Below are 27,772 nucleotides of genomic sequence, written 5' to 3'. Positions count from 1 at the left end.
AAGGCCAGTGCTTTTTAATTACTGTTATTTTGATGGTGGTGGTAAAAGTGTGTGTGTGTGTGTGTGTGTGTGTGTGTGTGTGTGTGTGTGTTTCCTTTCTTTTGGTTTTGAAGGTATGAAATTATTTATTCTTGTGTTTTCAGCCTTAAACAATTTGGATGTTTTTGTTATTATAAGTTTAGATGCTGGTTTCTCAACTTTTCTTCATTTTATGGGTATTTGTCAGTATTTTCTTACATTCATTTATGTTTCCTCTCTATCTTCTGTCCTGAGTTGTCTGCCTACCCTCTTGAGTTCTGACTGCTAAGACTTTAGGTCCAGTTGGCTGTCTCCTCTGTATTTTTTATGGCCTCCATTGTTTGGGATGCCAGTTTAGCCTCCAGAACCCCTAGCACCAGCATGACATGGTATCCTTCTTGGTACGCTCAGGCCTCCAGAAAAACTGACAGAGTGGTAAATAAGAAAATGGATCACAGGAGACAAGTTTCAGTTAACCACTGTTGGGATTCCTTTAAGGATACATTGCAGACAACCACATGGGGTTTGGCCTTACCTAGTTGACTCTGGTGCTAGCAACCTCTTGAAAAGCTGGCAGAGATGTGGGCTGAAAATGGAGCACAGGGAACAGGGGAGAGTTTTCTACTCTTCTGTGTGTTTTGGAGAATTTAGCAGACAAGTGATTTGGATAGGTGGGTGCTTCCCTGGTTGTTCCTAGTGTCTGCAGGAGTCTGGGACCTGAAAATGAAGTCTAGCACTTGTGTTGCAGTTTAATACTGTTGGGTGTGCTTTAAAGGGAATTTGTATGCAAGGACTTGGGTGAGGTCTTCCAGATTAATCCTTGTATGTACCCACATCTCTGATTTTTTTTTCAGACTCCCATCTCTGTATGCAGTGAAAGTTGTGGTCCTGGATTCAGAAAATCTCTTCAAGAAGGCAAGGCTTCCTGCTGTTTTTATTGTAGCTTCTGCCCAGAAAATGAAATTTCTAATGGAACAGGCAAGTGTGCGCAATACAAATGAAGTACACACCACTCTTTTTAATCCACGTACTGAAATAGAAATTATAGACAAGAGAGCTACACAGACTATAGTCTTAAGATTGTGTGTTCATAGTTATAGTTATAATCAACAACATAAATCCTTGCAATAGTCAATATTTGGTGGTTTACATGAAAACAAGCTATTTTTTATTCACATAAGTTTTTTTGACAAAGAGAAAGGAATCTAAGATTCATTTCTTCCACAGGATTTAACAAGTGGAATCTTTATCCATATATCTATGTCCAATCCTTTTGGAACTATATTATCATCACATTGAATCCATTAATCTGCCAAAGGACCAGTTTCACAGTTCCCAGAACTATTATTGAAATAGATCAGATATTAATAGACTGTAAACTTGTCTTAAGAAATTCAAGGGCTGGAGAAGTATCTTACTAGTTAAGAACACAGACTGTCCTTTTCCTAAGACTTGAGTTTGGCTCCCATAATTGTAACTGTCTGTACCTCCAATCAGTTCTCCAGGAGATCTGATAACACATTATGGTCAATGTGCAATACATGCTCATGTCATACAGATCTCCAAGCAGGCAAAATATTCAAAAAACACATAAAGGGTAAGAAATTCAGGTGTCTCATTTCTAAAATCATGTGGCATATATTGTTTTGAATTGGAAAAATTGTGTTTCCTCATCTCTAGTTCACAGATAAGTAGAGAACAAGATCTGAGATGTACATTTAGGACTGTGCCATAAAGCTGAATAGCTATATGCCCAAAGTTATGCAGGATGAGATCGGTGATGATAAATATATTTTGGGAGCTAACATCAATATTTAAATATATTTGTGCCAAAAATTACGATGAGCAAAGGGCAGGGCAAACGGTCGTTAGTACTGTTAGAAATCGCTGGGTATATGAACTACCACATCATGTAATATCCAGTGCATAATGAGTTACTTGGAGTTATTTGACCAAAATCAGGTAATTTAATCCCTCCAAATAGATAATAGGAAATCCTGACTAACATATGAACAATAAATCTAAGTGAAGCTTTTACAAAATCAATTAAAACACATATAGAAAACTATCATCAACATGATAATGTTGGTTTCTTCTCTGAGATATAGACAGGGATGCTTCACAATACAGGGTTGTTGTTTGCAATTCATCAAACAAATAGATTAAAGGACAGAAGCTGCCGGTCATCTAATTGGGAACTGGAAATGTATTGGAAATAACACAAAATTTCTTCATGATAAATTTCTAGAGAATGTAGGCATATAGAAGATATATATCTACCTAAAAAATGGCAAGAAATATAAGCCTGTCACAAACATAAGCTTCACAGAAAGGAGACTTGAAGTGTTTTCTCTAACTAGGAATGGTTATACACAATCTATATTTTTGTTCCATAGTGCTTGAATCTTAGAGAAATAAGGCAAGGAATTAGATAAGGGGGTTGGGAAATAGAAGCAGGGAAGTAAAAGTATCTTTACTTTCAGATGACAGGATTGTATGCATAAAAGACCATAAATATCTCACCACAAAAATCCTACAGCGGATGAATAGAGCCAGCAAGGTAACAGAAAAGGAAATAATCAAGAAGGTCTTAGAAAATACCAGCAACCAGCACACCAAGAAAAAAATCTGGTGAATGATACTATTACATTAAAAAATAATATAATCAATCAAACCATGGAGTAGAAACACTAGTACACTGAAACCTTTTAAACACTAAATAAATAAATTGAAAAATACAGCAGAAGATGGAAATAGCTCCCTCAATCTTGTGAAAATTGCCTTAGGATACTATAGCTGTGATAAAATATTAAATGAGCAACTAAGTGGGGAAAGGGTTTATTTCGGGTTCCAGCTCTGAGCTTAAGCTCCATCACACAGGGAAGTCAATGAGAAATTGAAATCATAATACTGGAGGTAATAAGTCATGAACAATGCTGCTTACAGACTGGTTTACATAGATAGATTGCCATGCATGCATTCTTAAACAGCCAAGTACCAACTTTCCAGGAGTGACCAATAACACACTGATATGTCCCATCCCACATCAATCAAGAATATGCACCACAGGCTTGTCTACAGAACAACCTTTTAAAGTTTTTTTCTTAATTAAGATACTTTTTTCTAATATGTCGTAGTTTGTGTCATGTTGACAAAAACCAACCAGAACAGCTATCTCACCAAAGCAACAGAACTCAAATAATCTATACCCTACTACAAGTAGGCTTCATTATCCAAGTTTATTGCTGTTTTACTCACAAGACTCAGGCAAAGTAAATAGTCCACATTTCCTTCAACCAGTGAATGGATGAGGAGATTTTATACATATACACAACAGAGAATTATTAAGCTATTAAAATTAAATTATGAATTTCCTAGGTATATAAATTGAAATGGGAATAATTAAGTGAGATAATACAAATCAAAAAAATGACATGGATTCTCTCTCTTATGCTTAGACACTACCTTGGAAAATTTAGATATGTTTTTAAATTGGAATAACGATAGAAGTCAGAAATCTAGAAAGAGTCCCTGAGCAGGTAGACTTAAGTACTAGGGGACAGAATATAGATGCTATAAAGCTGAAAAGGGGAGATAATGGAACAAGAAATATTGAGTAAATGGAGTATTTGATGGTCAGAGTATAGGAAGGAGATTGAGGAGGGATTGTTATTACTGAAGACATTTGACAATAACATAATGAAGCCTACTCCTGTATAAGAGTCAAAAACTGTAGTTTACAGATGTGAGGAGAGTTTCAGATGAATGACACTGTGTGGAGAGATAACACCCCACTGATTCACCACAGGAATTAAAATAAAAAGCCAAGTGCCAGGCATGTGCTACCTTGCTTCAATATATTTGTCAATGAGATCACATAGATAACAACTCCAAACATAGCAAGTGATTTCTATGATTCTTGGTCATTCTCCAGGACCTGACTATAAGATACGATTGTTGTTGTGGACACTATATATCTGAGTCATAAGAGATGCAAAAAGCAAATAGTAACTGGCCTGCATACTTTTTCTCTACTTATTAGCTGACCAGGAGTTGGTAGGTTTTTGTGCCTAATACTAGGGATATAATTGATTAATAGTCCTAATGTAGTGCAACAGTTTCTTTCAAGATGAAAGTGCCAACATGGAGGGAAGAAAAAATGCTCTAAAGGTGGTAAAAAACACCCATCACACAGCAAAATTTTTTAAATTTAGAAGGGAAAGTACACAGGGGCTTCAGAAATTCCCCAACACTGAGCAGATTCACTAGAGACCTCCTTCTCAAAGTAAATACAAGCAGGAAGGAATATTGAGAGAAAATGTAAAAGAAGACAAACTTTCTAGAAAAAGTGGAAAGTCAAGATGCCTGAGGCATGAAGCATCTGTGAAACTGCCTGAAAGTTGTGTTATGAGATAGAGATTTTCAGGTTTTGTAAGAGATCATCCCTATTGGGCTCAGTTTATAGTGACAGATAACTTTGAGTCCTACCTTAGTGACTGTCCTAGTGCTGGGATATTGCACCATTTCCAAGGCAACTTATAACAGTGGTGCCTCACCTTTGACCATGTCCCCTGGACGGGGAGACCTGGTGGCAATCAGAGGAAGGACAGCAGGTTACCAAGAAGAGACTTGATACCCTATGATCATATAGAGGGGGAGGTAATCCCCCTCAGGAACAGTCATAGGGGAGGGGAATAAGGGGAAATTGGGAGGGAGGGAAGAATGGGAGGATACAAGGGAAGGGATAACCATTGAGATGTAACAAGAATAAATTAATAAAGGAGGGAAAAAAGAGTTTAATTTTAGGGTTCATGGTTGCAGGGGTTAGTGAGTTGGGAAGTGAGGCGGTATACTTCTGTCACAAACTTCTAGTCATGGATAAGAGCAAACATCTGCACTACATGGAAGTGGATAAAAAGAAATAGAGAGAGAGTGAGATAGAGACAGAGGAGATGTTCAATGGCATGGTCTTTTTAAAACTGAAGACCATCATAGTGACACATCTCTTCTACCATTGTGCCATCTGCTAAACTCAAATAGTATCACTAAGCACAGACCAAGCATTCAGCTACATGGGCCTAGGGAAGCCATTCTCACTCAATCCATTATTATTCTTATCTTCTCCTGTAAGTAGTCACTCATGTTAATGGCCTCAGTAAAGCTCACTGGTTTACCAACTTAGATTTTGGTGCTATCCTTAACTGGATCTACCGGAGGTTACCTATCTGTGATGAGTAGCTTGTTTGTTTGTAATATTATCACAAAACACATATCTATCTTTGAATCCTTTGAGCTGGAATAATGATTGGTTTTGGAAGATAAGCTCATTGGTATATAATAGTGATGGAAGTAGCTAACCATTTTCTGATGGCATGGAAAGCCCAGATGACAAGGAGAAATTTATATCTGGTGCCATTATCATGGCAAAAGACTGTATGTCAAGTGTTACAATGGTCCTGCACACATAAACTCAAACTAGCTGTGACTGCATGCACAAGGCAAGACATAGTCTAGGCAGGAAAACTACTTGAATGGGTGAGCTATTGGATGGGTCATGCAGAGCCATAACTACGTGAGTAGCAATTTCTGGTAAACAGGGAGTCAGTTTCTTTGGGCATGTGGCTTCTGAGAGGCCATAAATGCTCCAGTGGATGATCCAGGTATATCCAGAAAGCATTAAGTAGACCCTGTGTAGTTCAAAAATCAGCATATGAAGTTCAGAGGGGAAAAGCTTGGGGAGAATAGAAATTAAGTGGATGGGAGGAAATAGGAAGTAGTTTGATCAAAACACATTATCTGTCTATGAAATTTCCCATCAAGAAAGAAACAAATGTTCAATTATTATAGGGCATGGGGAGATTGCATTGCTGGAGAAATGCTTTTTCATGCAAGGTTGCAACCTGGGTTTGGTTACTCATAACCCACATTAAGGTCCAGGAATTACTGAAACACACACACACACACACTTTCTCATAACCCATATTAAGATCCAGGAATTACTAAAACACACACACACACACACACACACACACACACACACACACACACACACGCTTTCTCATAACCCATATTAAGATCCAGGAATTACTGAAACACACACACAATTTCTAGACTGAAATGAACTGAGTTTATCATTTCTTCTTAATTTTTCTGAGTTCTTTGTACATTCCAGGTATTAACTTCTCAGATATACATCAAGCTAAGGTTTTCTCACATTCTGTAAGATGCCTCTTCACTAAATCTGCTGTCTGTTTTACTGTGCACTGTCTTCATAATTTCATCAGGTTCTGGTGTTAGCCATTGGAAGGATTTCATGAGTGGTTACAAGTCTGTTTGAAAAGACTCATGCATACGTCATAGTTAAATTTATTATTTCTAAGGTAAAGCAGCATGACCAAAGTTATTCAAAAAGTTAAGGATTACTTGGCTTATATTTATAGTCCACCATGGTGGGAAGCCTGAGCAGAAACTCACAAATTGATACTGAAGCCATGGAGGAGTGCAAGGCTAGAATTTCCATCAAAAGCCATTAGTGAACAAAATACACTACAGACTTATCAATAGACAAATATATGAGGGTATTTATCATTTGAGAGTTCTTTATCCCAAATTACCCTGGCCTGTATCAAGTTGACACTACTGACCATAACTAATATCCAGAAATATTTTCACTACTTCTTTCTCTTAGCCTCTGAAATAGGTTAATTGAAGAAGCAATAATTTCTCAAAATATGAACTAGAAATTACTTATAAGCAGTAGGAAAATGTTCAGACAACTGCAGTCAGATAACTGCAGATCATAGCTTCATTCACATTCCATCTTTCACCAGCTAAAATTGCAGTCATTCAAAAAATAACTAACAGCAGCTTATGATGGAAATTTGCACAGTGGGGAAATTTTTATTTACTGCTGACAGGGGAGAAGACTAGTCCAGGCTTAAAGAAGTTAGTATTATTTCTGTGAAGCAAACAAAACCATTATTCTAGTAAAAAGAAAGCCTACAGAATGGTGGAAATGTTATGGATAATACATTTGACAAAAGGTTAGTATCTAAAATGTACAAAGAACTTTAAAAACTAAAATCAAGAGAACAAACAACCCAATTAAAATTGTAGCAAGGAACTAAACACAGGGTTTCATCAAAAGATGAAACACATATTAATAGGAAACTTTTTAAATTATGTTTAAATTACTTTCAGCATCTGAGGAATCTTAACTAGAAGTGTTGTGGAAATTCATCTTATGAGCACCCATAAATGCTCATCAGCATGACCAATCAAATGTGAACTGAAATGAGATGACACCAATGGGTATACGAAGGTAAATAGGAGTCATCACAGGAAGTCTCAGCCCTGCACAAAGAACTGTGGCCAGCTGAAACCAGGAAACAGGAAGGCTGGAAAGATAAACAAGCTTTTAAAAACTTGTTTCCATGTGACTGAATTTAAATATTTAACATTTTTTGTTGTGGAAATTAAAACATAAAAGTCATGGTACCCAAGAAATCATATTGTATATCACGATTGTATATTTTCTTGGTAATTTTCAAATCATCTTTCATGGGATGGTCTTGATGACTACACACTAGGTAAATGAAATAACAAGGGTATAGGTTCCAGAGGTCTGATTTGCTGCAATATAAATGTTCTTAATATTCTCCAGATTTTTCTGTTAGACTTTGTCTTGCACCAAAGGTGACTCATTAATTAACATTCCATTAGTTTTGTAAGAACCTTAGCCAAAAACAACTTTAGAAGAAAAGAGTTTACTTCACCCTACAACTTATAGTCTATCATGAAGAAACCAGGGCAGAAACCTAGATGCAAAACATAAAGCAGAAATCATGGAATAGTGTTGTAGTATTTTTTTAACTATCTTGCTCCCCATGTCTCATTTATCTTATTTTGTTAAGACAAACTAGGAAAAAAATCCCAAATTGCCACTGCCAACCAATGGATAGATCCTCTTATAACAATCATTAGTTTAAAAATACCACCACAGACTTGCCCATTGGCCACTCTCATGGAGATATTTTCTCACCTGAAATTCCTTTTTTGAACATGATTTCAGTTTGCATTAAATTGAAAAAACCAACACAGAGGTGATATTTTTAAAACATAAACTTAGATTATGTTAATTGAGAATGCATTCACATTCATCAGAGGCACTCACACAGTTCTCAGCATGTTTTGAGGGTTTTTATTTTCTCTGCCATGGGAAGAGAGAGTACTATTGTTCAACAGACACAAAAATGCATGACTCAAGGAGACCATGAACATTTAATGTTCTAGGCATAGAGTAATAAATGTTTGCTTTTGTGAAATCCCCAGACTAAATTATCATAGAATACAAAATATACTATGATAAATATGTTGTCTTTATGTGGACATAATACAAGGAGTCATGAATACCAGACAAAAGAAAATATCATTTATTTACTTAATTCTAAAGAAGATATGTAATATTAACTGGCTGAAACATTCAAAGAAGTAGCTCATTATTAATTTTCTACAATGACAAGAAGAAAAACTGACCTAATTTTCACAATGTGGAGTGTATGACAAATGAGAGAAATTCACTGAAAGTTTACTGATGTCACATTGAATTTCTTGCCAGATAATGATCAGTGTGTCAAGTGTCCAGATGATCAGTATGCCAATGCAGAGCGAACCCACTGCATCCAAAAAGCTGTGACATTTCTGGCTTATGAAAATCCTTTGGGGATGACACTGGCCAGCATGGCCCTGTGCTGTTCTATACTCACCATACTTGTCCTTGGGATATTTGTAAAACATCAAAAGACTCCTGTTGTGAAGGCAAATAATAGGACTCTTAGCTATATCTTGCTCATCTCTCTCAACTTCTGTTTTATTTGTTCCTTGCTCTTCATTGGTCATCCCAACACAGCCACCTGTATCCTGCAACAGACTACATTTGGAATTGTTTTCACAGTGGCTGTATCTACTGTCTTGGCTAAAACCATTACAGTGGTCCTGGCCTTCAAGATCACAACTCCAGCAAGAAGGATGAAGGGGTGGCTTATATCAGGAGCACCCAAATTCATCATTCCTATCTGTACACTCATACAAATTACATTCTGTGGAATTTGGCTGGGAACATCTCCTCCCTTTGTGGACATAGATGCATACTCTGAGCATGGTCAGATCACCATTGTGTGCAATAAAGGCTCAGTCATAGCTTTCTACTGTGTCCTGGGATACCTGGGGACCCTGTCCATAGGAAGCTTCACAGTGGCTTTTTTGGCCAGGAATCTACCTGACACTTTCAATGAAACCAAGTTCCTGACATTCAGCATGCTGGTATTCTGCAGTGTCTGGATCACCTTCCTTCCTGTCTACCACAGTACTAAAGGGAAGGTCATGGTAGCTGTGGAGGTTTTCTCCATCTTGTCCTCCAGTATGGGGCTCCTAGTATGTATATTTATTCCCAAGTGCTATATTATTCTCATGAGACCTGATAAGAACTCATTCAAAACCATTAGAGATAGAGTTCAGTGAAAATAAGTGGTCTTTAAAATATCTCATGTAATATTCTTAGGTTTTTGAGTAGTGCCAACAAAAATTCTCAAGTTAGCCTGCTGCAAATACATTAGATATCCCACAACAATGATTGACTAGTTAGATATCTGGTGTTTGTGTTACACTGGAATGTTTTAAGTACAGAGCTAAATAATATTTGGCTGTTTTAGCCTTCTAATGAGCCAGTTGTAACTCTTCTCCGAATGTGACTTTCACATAAATATTTTTAACATTAAACCAAAGGTCAAAACATTACAGGATAACATGAGACATTTATTGTAACATAGAATTCCTGGGTATATTTGCTAAAATTTGGCCTCAATACTTTCCCAGAAATATATTTTCAAGGTGTCTGATTTATGGATTAAATTACAACTTCATGAAAGCACCATCATAATTTAGGGTAGTATTTGTGGTAACTTGTGTTCTCAGCCCATGGGCACTCACATATGACCACAGCATGTTTGTTTATATTATTGTGTGTCTTTTTGTAACATCAGCAACTAAGTAAAAAATAAATTAGCTCTCCCTTCAAATATTATTAAATATATCATGGGTGGTGATAGGATATGAACTGTACCATCAGTGATGACTACTCCCGATTATTAATTTAGCTATAACATAACATCATCATAAATCCACAAGTCTGGTGCATCTATGCTTGTATTGAAAGATAAGATTAACTAAAATGAGAAGAATTCATCCTAAATCTGGGGAAATATATTCCATGGGCAAGAATCATCAGGAGACTATAAAGAGAAAGTAACCAAAGCACCAGTATTTAGGATCTCTGTTTCCTAACCTATATACAACAGAACAATCTCCTTTAGACTCTTGCTGCCATAATATTCCTACTGTAATGTACTTCTCCCAATATTGAGGTCCTTTTAAAAATTCTGTCTTTCATTTTTTGAAATTATAGCATAGTATTCTTATATTTCCGGTCCTTGCTATATTTCACATCCTTGACATCTACTTTGATCATTTCTTTTTGTATAAATTATGTACATGAACATAAATTTATATTTCTAAATACACCCTTCTCACTTGATATAATGTTACTTGTATGTATGTTATCATTACAGAAAACCACAACCAATCAAATTGCACATTTTAGAGCATGGTCCCAACAGATACATCCACAAATCAATTTTATATCTAAGGTTCAGGGAATATTGCATAAAGGGTGCAGAAACTTTGGTAGAGCCAGGTAATGGAGAAGTTTGCTGTAAGATTATGTCTTCTAGTAAAATCAGAGCTATACCATGAGAGTCTCACCAATGAGACTGCCTAAACAAGAGTTGAGTAAGGATGACAAAAACAGACATGTCAAAGTAGATGAGGTAAAGTATAGGAGGCCTCAAATCTACACAAGTAACTAGAGGCAATTGAGGAATGCTAAAAGTGGGAGAAATAGTCTTCAGGACAGAGCACATCAATTGGTTATTCAATACCAACCTTGTTCTTGAACTAGCTCTCACTAAGTATTTATTCACAGAAAACAGAGCAGAAGTTCATAGAGAACACTGGCTGTGAGTAGTGAGGTCTTGTTGATAAACCTGTTAGGCCTTTGGAACTGGTTTCTGAGAGGAATTTTGAATAGTTTTGGAGCTTCAAGATACAGAAGTCCTGAAATGTGACACACATAAATTAACTGGTCATTTGGGTAGAGTTTAGCATATGAGGATGTCAAAATCCATGCAAACAGCAGAGGCCTATCTCATGAGCTGGCAGAGAGTAGTAACAGGTTCTACAAGAGACTGTTTGATTCTTCTGCCTCACCAAGACCACTCACTACATTCCATATGGATGGACACCTTACCCAAATTCTGGAAGACTCTAGCTACTCAAGTGCAGGCCAAACCAGTCAGAAGGACAATCAAGTGAGGATGCTACAAGCTGAACTGAAACACACTCTATATTCAGTTTCTCAATACCCATTCTACTGCATCCACCCCACCTTATTGCCTGCCTTATAGATTGTCCCCTGCACCCAATTCTTGTAGACTCCACTGCTAAGATGCAGGCAAAACCAGTCAGAAGGACATATGAGTAAGCCCTGCCAGCTGAACTACCCCACTCCCTAGGATCAGTTCCATAAGACCCATTCTACAGCCTCCCCTACACATACCTCAACATCTGTCCCATGACTGGGTCCATGATCCAAATTCCAGAAGTGACACATTCTCAGCTGTAGGCCACACTAGTTAAAAGAACAGACTCCAGCAGCTTATGTGCACCATTACACCAGCCAGAAGAACAGAGACCTTTTACTGCATCAAAGGCCAAAAATGATGTCAGGAGTCAAGCCCTCAACCTGCTCAGAGACTACCTAGTGGTTAAGAGGTCAAGAAGCTTCCAGAAATTCGGGCCACTAAGTCAAAAAGACCAAGAAGAAAAAGAAACCAAGGGACAAAACACCTCTTCAACAAACATACTCAGAAATCAACAGATAAGCCAATAATCATCCCAAACTCTTATGCCTAAACATCAATGTAGAAACAAAATTAACAACAGTCAGGAATGTGGCAGCATCATAGGCTAGCTATCCTATAACATCAAGGTCTGAGTATTTGAGTGCAGCTAAAACACACACACACACACACACACACACACACACACACACACACACAATTAAATTTAAGAAGATGATAGACATACTTAAAAAAGAAAGGGAAATAGCCCTTAAAGATGTAAAGGGAAAGATTTTCAAAAATTTTGGAAGAAACCAATAAATAGCTTAAAAAATGTCAAGAAACCAAAGAAAAAACAAACAAGCAGATGAAGCGAACTGTTCAATACCTGAAAAATGGAAATAGAAGCAACAAAGAAAACAAAAACTGAGGAATCCTGCATATTGGAAACCTAAGTGAACAAGACTACAGATCAACCATCACCAAAAGAAAAAAAAAGACATAGAGTAGAGAATCTCAAGCATTGAAGACATGATAAAAGAAATAGGTTCAACAGTCAAAGAAAATGTTAAATATAAAAAGTTTCTGGCATAAACCATCCAGAAATTCTAGAACAAAGTATTAAAGGACCAAACCTAAAAAGAATATGAATAGAAGACTGAGAAGACTCCTAGTTTGAGCAAACAGAAAAATATTTTCAGGAAAATCATAGAAGAAAAATTCCCTAGCATAAAGAAATAGATGCTTATAAATATATAAGGACACCAAATAGATTGGACCAGAAGAAAAAATCTCCCACCACCACATAATAATCAAAACACAAAATGTACAGAACAAAAAAAAGAATATTAAAAACAAATGATATATAAAGGCTGGCCCATTGCAATTACATCTGACTTCTCAACAGAGACCCAAAAGAAAACTAGAAGGGCCTGCACAGATGCCATGAAGATTCTTAAAGATCACAACTGCCAGACCAGATTATTATACCTAGCAAACCTTTCATTTACCATCACACACAAACACATGCACACACACACACACACACACACACACACACACACACACACACACACACAAACAAACACACACACTACCACCAGCAATTAAAAAATGCAATGAATAGATGTTATGACTCAATTGGACTTAATAGATACCTACAGAGCATTTCATCCAAACATGATAGAATATACATTCTTCTCAGCACTTCACAGAACCATCCCCAAATTCAAACATATACTTGTTCACAAGGCAAGTCTCAACAGAAAGAAAGAAAGAAAGAAAGAAAGAAAGAAAGAAAGAAAGAAAGAAAGAAAATTACCAGCCATCCCAAAGAGGCCTATGAGATACCTGAGCAGTTTGGGGCTTGTATTTCTCTCCACTTGCCCACTGTTTACCAGCCTAGCCCATCTGGGACAAAGAGAACAAAATGGAAGAGCTGAGTCTTGCATGGGTGTCACGACCTCCTGCCAGCAGGAAAGACGCTCGACACAAGGATTCTTCTCAATCACGCTTTATTGGGAGCGCCCTTGAAGTTGAAGCGAAAGACCCCAAACTCCCCTAGAGCTTGAACTTAAATACCATCTAAAGCGGCGTGTTAACACCTCACAGGTTCAGGCAGAATGCCTAATTAACATATGAATGCAGATAGGTCAACAGCTTACACAAGCGTAGTTACAATTAGCATAGTCCCCCTGACGGGAGGGGCCACTAGAGATAGCTCTAGCAAACGCATGCATACTGGCAATTGTTTACAGGTAGCAGCACACAGACCAGCGCCATTATTGGGTGCGGCTGGCACGATCGTGGCTGGCTCCTTACACATGGGCCACAACCCACATTAGCTGCCACCCTGACAAGGACTGTGGGACACACAAGCAGATTTGGGCTTATATCTCTCTTAACCTACCAGTTACTTACCAGCCTGGCCCATTTGGACACAGAGAGATAACAAACAAAGGTGAATGGGGCACAGTCCACAACCCACAAAAGCTGCTATCCAAAAAATCTGGGTCACAAAAAGTGAACCAGCAGAGGTGAGGCAAGCTCTGGCCACAACCCACATTATCCACCATACCAAGGAGACCTAAGGGGCACCCAAGTATCTTTCAGCTTAGAGCCTACTAATCTCCTGCCTGACCCAACTGGGACACAGACAGGGAACCCAGCAGAGCTGAGCTGGGTGCAGACTCCAATGCCCAATTTCCACCATCCTGAGGAAGCCTCTGGGGAGCCTTAATAAACAGCCTTTGTCTTATAACTCTCTTTGCCTGCTCCCAACATGTCTGGTCAACCTGGAACACAGTCATTCAATTTTAGGAATCTCCAGGCCTGCCAACGAAGAGACAACCAGATGGCTAGAGGCTAGGACATAAACACAAGCAACAAACTCAGAGCCATGTGACACCACCAAAAATATGTGGTCCTAAAACAGCAAACCTTGGATATATTAACACCCATGAAGTGTGAGAATATTTTAAATCTGAGATGATAAAAATGATAGAAGCCTTGAAGGAAGAAAATAAATCACTCAAAGAAATACAGAGCAATACATTCAAATGGATGTATGAATTGAATAAACCCTATAAAGAATTATAGGAAAATAAAATCAAATAGGAGAAAGAAAAGAAAGAAATGAATAAAACTATTTAAGACCTAAAAAGAGAATTAGAATAAAAAAAGAAAGCACAATCTTAGAGTTGGAAAATCTAGGGGAAAGAACAGGATTTTCAGACATTAGCAACACCAAGAGAATACAAGAGATGGAAGAGAGACTCTCAAGTGCAGAAGACCCAGTTAAAGTTACTGACAATGTTAAAGACAATGTTAAAAATAAAAAATTCCTGACACAAGAAATCTGGCACACTTTATAGACCAAACGTAAGACCAAACATAAGAATATCAGGAATAATGTTCTACTTGTAGGGGATAAAATAAAAGGAATAAATTAAAGACATAATAGAATTTTCTCCAAACTATTCCTCACAATAGAAACAGAAGGAATATTACCAAACTCACTCTATGACTCTATAGTCACCTTTATACCTAAACCACAAAGACCCAACAAATAAAGATAATTTCGGACCAATTTCCCGTATGAACATTGATGCAAAAATACTCAATAAAACACTCACAAGCTGAATCCAAGAACAAATCAAAAATCTCATCCACCATGACCAAATGAGCTTCATCCCAGGCATGCAAGGATATTCAATATACAGAAATCTTTTAATGTAATCTATCATATAAGCAAACTGAAAGGAAAAAAACACATCATCATCTCCTTATATGCTGAAAAAAACATTTGACAAAATCCAACACCCATTCATGTTAAAAAATCTCAGAGATATTGGGGATACAAGGTATGTACCTAAACATAGTAAAGCCAATATACAGCAATCCTATAACTAACATCAAACTAAATGGAGAGAAACTAAAATCACTTCCACTGAAATCGGGGAGACAAGGCAGTCTATAATCCATATCTCTTCAATATAGTACTTGAAGTTCTAGCTAGAGCAATAAGACAACTAAAGGATATCAAGGGGATACAAATTAGAAAGGAAGAGGTCAAAGTATTACTATTCATGGATGGTATGATAGTATACATAAGTGACCCCAAAATTCTATCAAGGAATTCCTACAGGTAATAAACATCTTCAGCATAGTGGCTGCATACAAAATCAATTCAAAATATCAGAAGCCCTCCTTTATACAAAAGACAAACAGGCTGAGAAAGAAATTAGGAAAATAATACCCCACACAATAGCAAAAAAAACATAAAGTATCTTAGTGTAACTCTAACCAAACAAGTGAACGACATGAAAGAAAAAACTTCAAGTCTCTGAATAAGAAATTAAAGAAGATATCAGATGATGGAAGGATCTCCCATGCACATAGCAAAATACTGTCCTACCAAAAGGAATCTACAGACTCAATACAATTCTCAGAATTCCCAAAATTTGTGGATAAATGGATTGAGCTAGAAATGATCATAATGAGTGAGTTAAGCCAGAAGCAGAAAGACTCAAATGGTAGATACTCACTTATATCTGCATATTAGCCCAAGGGGCATGTCCCACAAAAGCCTTCACTCACCAGGAAACTGAGACAGAGGGGAGGACATTCTATTGGGACTCTAGATAAGAGAAGCATGGGAGAATGGCAAAGTAGAAGGATCCAGAGGGTCCTAGAAACCTACAAGTAGAACATTATCATAGGAAGATTTGGGCCCAGGGGTCCCACTCAAACTAAGGCACCAGCCAAGGACAATACAGGCCATAAAACTTTAAACCCCTACCCAGATCTAGCCAATGGTCAGAACACTCTCCACAATAGAGTGGAGAGTGGGATATGACTTTCTCACATTCTCTGGTGCCTCACTTTTGACCATGTCCCCTGGAGGGGGAGACCTGGTGGCACTCAGAGGAAGGACAGCAGGTTACCAAGAAGAGACTTGATATCCTATGAGCATATACAGGGGGAAGTAATCCCCCTCAGGAACAGTCATAGGGGAGGGGAGTAAGGGGAAAATGGGAGGGAGGGAAGAATGGGAGGATACAAGGGATGTGATAACCATTGAGATGTAACAAGAATAAATTTTTTAAAAAATTTTTCAACACAATTATTTATAGACATTGAAAGGCCACTTCTCAGCTTCATATGGAAGAATGGGAGGTCAGTATAGCTAAACCAATCCTGTACAGAAAAAGAACTTCTGAAGGTATCATCATCCCTGATCTCAAGCTGTGCTGCAGAATAATAGTAATAAAAACCCACATAGTTCTAGAATAAAAACATACAAGTATGTCAATGAAATTGAGTCAAAGGCCCACAAGTAAATCCACACACCTATTGACACCTGATGTTTTACAAAGAATCCAAAAACATACAATGGAAGAAAAGAAAAGAAAGCAACTGCAACAAATGGTGCTGGTCTAATTGCTTGCCTACATATAGAACACAAATACATCCATATCTATCACTCTGCCCAAAACTCAAGTCCTGACTCCAGGAGCACAGCTTTCATTTCATATATAAATGGGTGTCTGTGGATGATTATAAAATGAATTTTCCATTAAAAGGAAGCACTTTGAAGTTATACATCCAATTTTCTAAGCTAGTTATGGTTATTTTGGGGAAAGGAGAGTTTTGCAGTTTTAAACCTAAAAAAAAAGATGTTTTGGGTAAAAAGAAACAAAACAGAAACTCAGTCATTCACACACTAAGGAATCCCATAAATCTGGAAGACAGAGAGAGAGAGAGAGAGAGAGAGAGAGAGAGAGAGAGAGACAGACAGACAGACAGACAGACAGACAGACAGACAGAGACAGAGACAGAGCATCTGCTTCAGACCCAGGCAGGTTCTTGGTATGCTGCTGCAGTCTCTGAATTCATATGATCTTTCATCATCTTGATTGAGAGGGCCCTGTTTCCTTGATGTCCTTCATCCTCCCCCCTACTAGCTCTTACAGTCTTTCTACCTCCTCTTCAAGGTTTCCTGAGCCCTGAAGGGAAGCATTTATTGCAGAAATACAATTAAAGACTCTCACTCTGCATAATGTCTGGCTATAGATTTCTGTATTTGTTCCCATCTTCTGGAGGAAGGAGTTTCTTTGATGATGGCTGAACAAGAGACTAATCATATTTCTCTTTGGGGCTGGAACTATTACACCACCATTAAAGGCTTGGATCACTACCAAAACATTTGGGAACTGTAAAATGCATATATATATATATATATATATATATATATATATATATATATATATATATATATATTATGTGTGTGTTTCTTTTTATTTAGTTATTCACTTTACATCTCAATTGTAGTTCCCTAGCCCCTTTCCTTCTGGTCCCTCCCCTCTTCTCCTTATACCCCCCTCCCTGTTCCTTAGAAAAGGGAAGCTCCCCAACTAATCTATCGCAGCACATCCAGTACTCACTTAAAAGCAGATTTTAGACATTTAGTACAGGATAAACATACTAAAATGCACAGACCCAAGGAAGATAAGTAGCAGAGAGGACTCAAGGTAGGATGTCTAAAATCTCATTCAGAATGAAAAAGAGAATATACAGAGGTAGTGGTTGAAGAGTGAGGGAAAGGTAGGAGATAGAGTGCAGAAAGAAATAAAGGTTGCAATCAGATCTGAGGAAAGTGGAGCAGGAGAATTGAAGGACTGAAAAGAAAAGAGAGACTCTAGGTCAGGTCATCTCTGTGATTAGCTGGAGACCTATATCAGAATAGTCCTCTTGGAGGATATGACGGGAACCATAGCTGAGAATCCTGGTACCAGGGATCATAGGTACTGAAGAGGACAACCTCTAACTATACAAGACTCCTATTGCAGGGGCAAGAACACCAACCAACCCACAAAAACTTTGATCCAAAACTCACCCTGCCTACAAGACATGCAGGAATAATGATAGAACAAATAGAGTGGAGCTTGAGGAAATGTTCAACCAGTGCCTGGCCAAACCCAAGACCCACTCCATGGAAGAGAGACAACCCTGATGCTATTAAGAATACTCTGCTATGCTTGCAGAAACGAACCTACCAGAGTTGTTCATGGAAAGGTTCCATGCAGCCGCACTTCCAAACAGATGCTAAGACCCACAGCCAAACATTGGGCAAAACATATGGAGTCTAATGGAAAAGTAGGGGAGAAAGATAAAAGGACCTGGAGGTGACAATAGTGCCACAAGAAGCCAAAAGAGCCAACTAACCAAGGCCCAGAGGGGCTTGCTGAGACTAAAGCACCAAGGACCATGCCTGGACTGGACCTAGGTACTCTACATAGATGCAGCCCATGGGCATCTCAAGCTTCATATGGATCCACTAATAATGGAACAGGTGCTGTCTCTGACATGGATTATTGCCTTCTTTTCAATCAGTTCCCCCAATGGGACTGTCTTGCAAGGCCACATAGGAAGAGGACAATCTAAATCCTATTGCAACTTGATAAGCTTGGGTGGGCAATTAGGGTGGATCTCTTTTTTCAAAGGATAAGGGAAGGTGAATGGGAGGAGAGGGTGGGACTGGGAGGAGAGGTTGGAGAGGGTTATGACTGGGATGTAAAGTGAATAAATAAATTGATTAATAAAAAATAAAATAGTGGGAGACTACTACACCCAATCTCAGCAATGGACAAGTCAGAGATTAAACATAGAAATAATGAAACGAAGAAATGACATGAATCAAATGAACCCAATAGATGTCCAGCACTTTTCACCCAAACAAAAAAAAAAAGATCCTTTTTCTCAGCACTGCATGGGACTTTCTCCAAAATTGACCCTATATTTGGTCACAAAGCAAACTTCAACAGATACATGAATATTGAATTTACCCATTGTAATGTATCAGATCATCATAGATTAAAGCTGGACTTCAATTGCAACAGAAATAACAAAATGCCTACCAAGTCATGGAGACTGAACAATCCTCACCTATTATGTTAGTATATGTTTCTTTACTGAAGACTTAAGACCATTGATTGAGAGATATCAATGAGCAGTATTGTTAATTCCTATTATTTCGTTGTTATTTGTGGTAGTGGTAGTGTCGATATCTGTGCATGTGTGTGTGTGTGTGTGTGTGTGTGTGTGTGTTTCCCATTTTTTTTAATTTTCTGGTGTGAGATTATTTCTTGTGTTTTTTCAGACATTGTTAACTTTGGTTTGACAGTTCCTTCTATCACCTTATGTGAATATGAATTCATAGATAAATATTGTACAATTTTAATGTGTCATGGAATATCTCATTTTCTTCATCATTGTGATTAAAATTTTCCTTGGAATAGTAATATGCTCTTGTATCTGTGGTCTTTTAGAATCTGCACCACATGTGCTCAAGCCCTCTGGCTTTTAGAGTCCCCAGTAAGAAATCAAGCAAATTCTAATAGAGCTGTTTTTATGTGCTACTTGGTCTTTTTCATTTACAGCTTTTAATATTCTTCTTCTTTCAGTAGGTGTATTATTTTATTATGTGGCAATGGGGCTTTCTTTTCTACTTGGTGTTCTGCATGCTTATTGCACATTTCTGGGCATCTCATTCTTTTTTTTTTCCTCCTTTATTAATTTATTCTTGTTACATCTCAATGGTTGCATCTCATTCTTTAGGCTAGAAAATTTTCCTTCTATGAAATGGTTGAAAATATTTTCTGGAACTTTGAGCTTATTTTTCTGTATTCCTATTATTCATAAGTTTGGTCATGTCATGGTGTCCTCAATTTCCTGGGTGTTTTGTGTGAGAAGATTTTTAGACTTGACATTTTTTTAATAATTCATAATAACATCACAATTGTTATCCCCTCATGTGTATCTCCACATTCTCCCCTCCCTCCCTCTTTTACCTTATTCCCCTCACCTAGCCCTGTGACAGAAGGATCATATGATCACAGCATATCAGGTCGCATCCTGGTAGCCTGCTTATCCTTCCTCTGAGTGACACCAGGTCTCCCCTCCAAGGGGAAGTGGTCAAATAGAGGACACCAGAGTTCATGTCAGAAGCAGTCCTCACTCTCCACACAACTGTGGAGAATGCACTGTCCATTGTCTACATCTGATTAGGGGGTCTATATTTACTACATGCATTGTCCTTGGTTGGTATAGTAGTTTGTACAGGGACCCCTGGGTCCACATCTGACAGCCTTGGTGCTCTCCTTGTAGGGTTCAATAGCCCTCCGGGTCCTTCTGTTTCTCCATTCTCCCATATCTCCCTCACCTGGAGTCCCAATAGGAAATTTCAGCATCTGTCCCAATCCCCTACTGAGTGAAGATTCTGAGATGACATTCATGTTAGGCTAGTGTCCAGTTATAAGTGAGTATATACCATGTGTATCTTTTGGGTGTTGGGCTAACTCACTCAGGATGATCATTTCTAGTTCCATTCATTTGCCTGCAAATTTCAAGATTTCCTTGTTTTTAATAGCTGAGTAGTATTTCATAGTGTAAATGTACCAGAGTTTCTTTATGCATTCTTTGACTAAGGGGCATCTAGGTTGTTTCCAGATTCTTCCTATTACACATAAGGCTTCTATGAACATACTTGAGCAAATGTCCTTGTTGTGTTGTGAAGCATCTTTCAGGTATATTCCAAGAAGTGGAATAGCTTGGCCTTGAGGTAATCCTATTCCCAATTTTCTGAGAAAGTACCAGATTGATTTCCAAAGTACTTGTACAAGTTTGCACTCCCACCGGCAATGAAGGAGTGTTTCCCTTTCTCCAATCCTTGCCAGCATGTTTTTTATCTTAGCCATTCTGATGGGTGTAAAATGGAATCTCAGAGTCTTTTTGATTTGCATTTCTCTGATAACTAAGAATGTTGAGCATTTCTTTAAATGTTTCCCAATCTTTCAATATTCCTCTGTTGAGAATTCCCTGTTCAGTTCTAAACCCATTTCTTAATTGGGTTATTTGGTTTGGTGGTGTATAATTTCTTGAGTTCTTTATATGTTTTGGATATTAACCCTTTGTCAGATGTAGAGTTGGTGAAGATCTTTTCCCAGTCTGTAGGCTGTTGCTTTGCTCTGTTGACAGTGTCTTCTGCCTTACAGAAGCTTCTCAGCCTCATGAGGTCCTATTTATTAATTGTTGACCTTAGAGCCTAGGCTGTTGGTGTTCTGTTCAGGGAGTTGCCTCCTGTGCCAATGAGCTCAAGTTTCTTCCCCACTTTTTCTTCTAACAGATTTAATGTCTCTGGCTTTATGTTGAGGTCTTTAATCCATTTGGGTATGAGTTTTGAGTTATGGTGATAAATATGGATCTACTTGCATTTTTCTACATGTATACATCCAGTTAGACCAGCAACATTTGACGATGCTGTCCTTTTTTCATTGACTTCATTTGACAAAGATTTGGCTTCTTTGTCAAAAATCATGACCATATGTGTGTGGATTTATTTCTGGGTCTTTGATTCAATTCCATTGGTTCACCATCCTATTGCTATGCCAGTACCATGTTGTTTTAATTACTGTTGCTTGAGATCAGGGATGGAGATTCCTCCAGAGGATCTCTTATTGTATAGCATTGTTTTACCTATTCTGCCCTTTTTGTTTTTTCCATATGAAGTTGAGAATTGAGCTTTCAAAGTCCTTAAAAAATTGTGTTGGTGTTTTGATGGGGATTGCATTGAATCTGTAAATTGCTTTTGGTATGATGGCTATTTTTACTGTGTTAGTTCTCCCAATCTATGAACAAGGGAAAACTTTCCATCTTCTAATGTCATCTTCAATTTCCTTCTTCAGAGACTTGAATTTTTCTTACAGTTCTTTCACTTGCTTGGTTGTAGTTACACCTAGATACTTTATATTACTTGTGGCAATAGTGAAGGGTGTAGTTTCCTTAATTTCTTTCTCAGTATTATTGTCATTTGTGTACAGTAGGACTACTGATTTTTTTAGTTGACTTTGTATCCAGCCACTTCGCTGAAGGTGTTTATCAGCTGTAGGAGTTCTCTGGTGGAATTTGGGGGGAGAGTCACTTGTATACACTATCATATCATCTGGAAATAGGTGCAATTTAACTTTCTCCTTTCCCATTTGGATCTCCTTGATCTCCTTTTGTTGCTCTAGTTAGAACTTCAAGTACTATATTGAAGAGATATGGAGAGAATAGGCAGCCTTGTCTAGTTCCTAATTTTAGCGGAGTTTTCATTACTATCTCTCCAATTAATTTGATGTTGGCTATTGGCTTGCTATATATAGCCTTTATTATGTTCATTTATGTGACTTGTATCCCTGATCTCTCCAAGACTTTAAAAATTATTGGGTGTTGGATTTTGTCAAATGCTTTTTCTGCTTCTAAGGATATGATCATGTGGGGTTTTTCTTCTATCAGTTTGTTTACATGGTGGATTATATTGATGAGTTTTCATATATTGAACCATCCCTGTGTGCCTAGAATGAAGGCTACTTCATCATGGTGAATGATATCTTTGATGTGTTCTTGGGTTCAGTTTGAGTGTATTTTATTGAGTATTTTTAATCAATGTACATAAGATAAATTAGTCTGAAATTCTCTTTGCTTGTTGAGTCTTTCTGTGGTTTAGGTATCAAGGTGACTGTGGCCTCATAGACTGACTGTGATAATGTTCCGTTCACTTCTATTTTGTGGATTTGTTTGAAGAGAATTAATATTAGCTCTTCTTTGAAAGTCTGGTAGAACTCTGCACTAAAACAATCTGGCTTTGGGATTTTTTTGGTTGGGAGACTTTTGATGACTGCTTCTATTTCTGTAGGAGAAATAGGACTATTTAATTTGTTTATCTGATCTTGATTCAGCTTTGATAAGTGAAATCCATCAAGAAAATTGTCCATTTCCTTTAAATTTTCAAATTTTGTGGCACACAGGCTTTTGAAGGACCTGATGATACTTTGTATTTCTTCCACGTCTATTGTTATGTCTCCCTTGTTTCATTTCTGATTTTGTTGATTTAGATAGTGTCTGTCTTTTAGTTAGCTTGGCTAATGATCTGTCTATCTTGTTGATTTTTCTCAAAAACACAACTCTTGGTTTTGTTGATTTTTTGAATTGTTCTTCTTGTTTCTAATTTATTGATTTCAGCCCTGAGTTTGATTATTTCCAGCCATCTACTCCTCTTGAGTGTTTCTGCTTCTTTTTTTTCTGGGGCTTCCAGGTATGTGGTTAAGCTGCCTATATGAGATGTTTTCAATATCTTATTAAGGCACTTAGTGTTATGAACTTTTCTCTTAGCACTATTTTCAATGTGTCCCATAAATTTGGATGTGTTGTACCTTCATTTTCATTGCATTTTATAAAGTCCTTAGTTTCTTTCTTTATTTTTGTCCTTGGCCCAGTTGTCATTGAGTAGAGAGTTGTTCATTTTCACATGTGTGTAGGCTTTTTGTGTTTCTGTTGTTGGTGAAGTCAGCTTTAGTCCATAGTGGTCAGATAGAATACAAGTTATTATTTTGATCTTCTTATATCTGTTGAGGCTTGCTTTGTATGGTCAATTTTAGAGAAGGTTCTGTGAGGTGCTGAGAAGGTATAATTTTTTGTAGGGTGAAAAGTTCTGTAGATATCTGTTAGATCCATTTGATTCATGACATAAGTTTGTCATTATTTTCCCATTTAGATTCTATTTTATTGACCTATCCTTTGATGAAAGTAGGGTGTTGAAGTCTCCCACTATTAATTTGTGGGGATCAATGTGTGGTTAGAGCTTTAGGTATCTTTTACAAGTGTGGATGCCCTTGTGTTTGAGGTGTAGATGTTCAGAATTGTGATGTCATGTTGGTCAAAATTTCCTTTGATGAATATGAAGTGTCCTTCATCATGTCTACTTTATTAATATTAAAATGGCTACACCCACTTGTTTCTTACGTCCATTTGCTTAGAATATCTTTTTCTAGTCTTTTATTCTTACAGTGCTTCCCACATTTCTCATTGTGGCTGGGTTGTGTTTCTTGAATGCAGAAGAATGTTGGGTCTGTTTATGTATCCATTCTGTTAGTCTCTTTCTTTTCATTGGAGAATTGAGACCATTGATGTTGATATATATTAACGACCAGTGACTGTTAAATCCCTTGGTCTTTATGTTGGTTTGATAGAGTGTTTTTTTTTTGGTCTGGTTATGCTTTGCTGCAGTGAAATTATCTATTTCCTGTGTTGTCTTGGTTGTATTTTGTCACTTTGGGTTGGAGTTTTCTTTCTAGTAACTTTGGTAGGGCTGGATTTGTAAATAAGTTCTGTTTGAATTTCTTTTTTGTCATGGAATATCTTCTTTTCTTCATCTATGGTTATTGAAAGTTTAACTGGGTATAGTAGTCTGGACTGGCATCTGCTCTCTTAGGGTTTGCAGGACCTCTGCCCGGGCCCTTCTGGCTTTTACTGTCTCTGCTGAGAAGTCGATGTAATTCTGATAGGTTTGCCATTATATGTTATTTGACCTTTTCTCCTTGCCGCTTTTAATATTTTTCTTTGTTCTGTACATTTTATGTTTGTGGGAGGATTTTCTTTTCTGGTCTATTCTATTTGGTGTTCTATAGGCCTCTTGCAGGTTTATATGCATTTATTTCTTTAAATTAGGTACATTTTTTATGATTTTGTTGAAAATATTTTCTGGGCTGTGGAGCCAGCATCTTTCTTCCTCAATTCCTTTTTTCTTTAGGTTTTGTCTTTTCAGGATGTCCTTGATTTCTTGAATATTTTGTGTAAGGAATTTTTCAGATTTAACATTTTCTTTGCTAGTTGAATAAAGTTCTTCTATTGTATCTTCTACACCCAAGACCCTTTTCTCCATCTCTTGAATTCTGTTAATGAAGATTACCTCTGCATTTATTAGTTTCTTCTCTAAATTCTCTTATTCCTGGCTTTCTTGTGTCTGTGCTTTTATCATTGTTTTCATTTTCATCTTCAGATCTTGAACCATTTTTTTTATTTCTTTCATCTGTTTGTTTACATTTTCCTGAATTTCTTCCAGTGATTTCCTCATTTCCTAGTTATAGGCTTCTGTCATGGCCTCGCTAATGACCTCAATCTGTTTTGCTGCATCTTCCTGTATTTGTTTTCCTGGGTTCTTCCCAGGCCAACAGATATACATGCTGAATCAGTGATATAGATTATAGCTGAAGCTCTCAGACAGGTATACAGCCAGTCTCTGGGAACTGGGCATCTGTCCTCCATGGACCAGTTGGATAGCACAAGGCCAGACCCACCTGTGCTCTGTCCTGTGTAGATCCCTCTCACCAGGTCCTGTGGTCTGTAGTTCTCAGCTGGGTCCCTAGCCTCCAACCTGAAAATCAAATACTGTGTATGGTTGGTACTGCCCTCTTGGATCCTTGGCTAGACTTTACATTTTTGACAGATGTATTCATTCCTTCTATCAGCCCTTCCATGCCTGAGATTCTTTCTTCCATCTCTTATATTTTGTTGGTGAAGCTTGCCTCTATAGTCCCTATTCACATTCCTAAATGTTTCATTTCTAGAATTCCTTCATTTGTTTTGTTGTTGTTTTGTTTTGTTTTTCTTGCTTATATTTCCATTTTCAGATCCTGACCAGTTTTGTTTCTGTCAACTCTTTGTATGGTTGGCTTTCTTTAAGGGGTTTATCCATTTCCTTTGACTGTATGTTTGTGTTTTCCTGGCTTCCTTTGAGGTGTTTATTCGTTTTCTTTAACTGTTTGTTTTATCTTGCCTTTCCTTAAGGGATTTATCTTTTTTCTCTTTAATAATGTCATAATTGGTTTTAAGGTTTTTATCTTGTGCTTTTGCTATATTGGGCTATTAGTGCCTGCTGTGGTAGAATAACAGATTCTGGTTGAGACTTATTGCCCTAGATGTTATTGATTGTATTCTTATGCTGTGGTTTATGTATCTGAGTTTGGGGTGATAATAACTCTAGATGCTTCTTCCTAGGTTTGTCTTTGTTTGGTGGGTGTTTTGTTCTTTGGTTTATATTGCCTGGCTAGATTTTCAGAGTGTGATGGCTATGTGTTGCTTGTTTTGCTAACCTACTCATCTGCGTATTCAAAGGAAATGCTTGGTAGTGTTGGGGGTTGGAGGAAAGGGAGGACAAGGGTATATGGTCTGTTTTGGTGCTAGAGGCAATGCTGAGTATTATGTCTGTGGAAACAAAGAAATTGAAAAGGTCTACAAACAACCTATTTGGTCATCTGGCAGGGGTGGCCTATGGTTGAGCAGGGAGTATGTGCCTGATTTGGTGGTGGGATACATCTGTGAGGCAGGGAATAAAAGGCAATAGGGATGTTCTAAGGGATTCACGAGAGGTTGGGTTAGGGAAAATAGAATGTACATGTTCTGTTGCAGTGCTATGTAGGACTGTGAGAACTGGGTCAGAGGCAACAAGAGAGGGGAAGATTCATGGGAAGCCTACCTTATTATGGAAGTTTAAACTAAGTTTCCCATGTCTATATGAAGGATACATCCAAATATGTATAAAAATGTAATGCCATTTATTTTTTGCCATTGAAGAAATCAACAGGAATCCACATCTCTTATCTAACTCATCTCTGGGTTATGAAATGCACAGTACTATTCAGAGTCCATACACAGATACTAGATACCTTCATCAGGTTGCTTATGGGCTTGGATAAGGCTATTCCTGACTATACTTGCATAAGAGAGGAAAAATCAATAGCAGTAATTACAGGAGCATCACAGGAATTTCCTTCATCAGGACTAAGCACATCCCCTCCCACTGAGGGTAGACAACAAGCACAGTTTTAATTTTGTTTATTTCTGCTTGCATATCATGATATTTAGCAAATAGGAAGGTCACTGGCAGATAGATGAGTATTCCTTGTGTCTCCCATTCTTCTCTCACTCCACAGCAGTGTACACCCACAATTTCTTTAGTCTCAGTGTGTGGCAACATTTGATGTGCATACAGAGGGAGAGATGTGCTATTCCCATATCTGTCATGGTGCCCTTCCCAAAGTGTACCTGGGGGTCAATCAAATTGCACAAAATGATTTTTAAAAAACCATCCTGAATCAAAAAGGCATATATCAATGTGAACATTGTAAATGTGTTTGTAGAGTGTTGAGCATGAACAGAATAGAAAACATGCAGTATCAGACAGGTGCACATCTACTAAAGGTGGATATATGAACACCTATCTGCATTCTTCAGATGAAGTGCCTACTCACAGTCCCATTTATTTCATCCCAGCTTGCTCTACTCCCCTAAAAATATCCTCAACCCTTTCAACTCTCAGGTCCTGCATCTGGTTCCTGTCCAGGTGGAAAACACAATTGGATAAAACATGTCTGCATCAACCTTTCCAGCCCCAGGTGCCATGATGTTGTCCAAGCCCCAAC

The 27,772-nt window shown here is 37.7% G+C and overlaps 1 protein-coding gene across 1 annotated transcript in view; it reads left to right on the top strand.

Moving 5' to 3' along the window:
- The window catches only part of LOC311605906 (vomeronasal type-2 receptor 116-like), a gene marked incomplete at both ends in the record, with an annotated part of 35,595 nt that extends 26,058 nt beyond the window's left edge, over nucleotides 1-9,537 (top strand). The window contains 2 exons of the mRNA XM_084796743.1: nucleotides 873-1,002; nucleotides 8,636-9,537. Coding sequence (XP_084652869.1) covers nucleotides 873-1,002; nucleotides 8,636-9,537 — 1,032 coding nt within the window. The remainder of the gene's footprint in view (nucleotides 1-872; nucleotides 1,003-8,635) is intronic.
- Nucleotides 9,538-27,772: the final 18,235 nt, after the last annotated feature.

Source organism: Acomys minous, assembly GCF_964271855.1.
Source record: "Acomys minous genome assembly, chromosome: 9".
Lineage (NCBI taxonomy): Eukaryota > Metazoa > Chordata > Mammalia > Rodentia > Muridae > Acomys > Acomys minous.
This window is presented reverse-complemented; position numbering and strand designations above follow the sequence as displayed.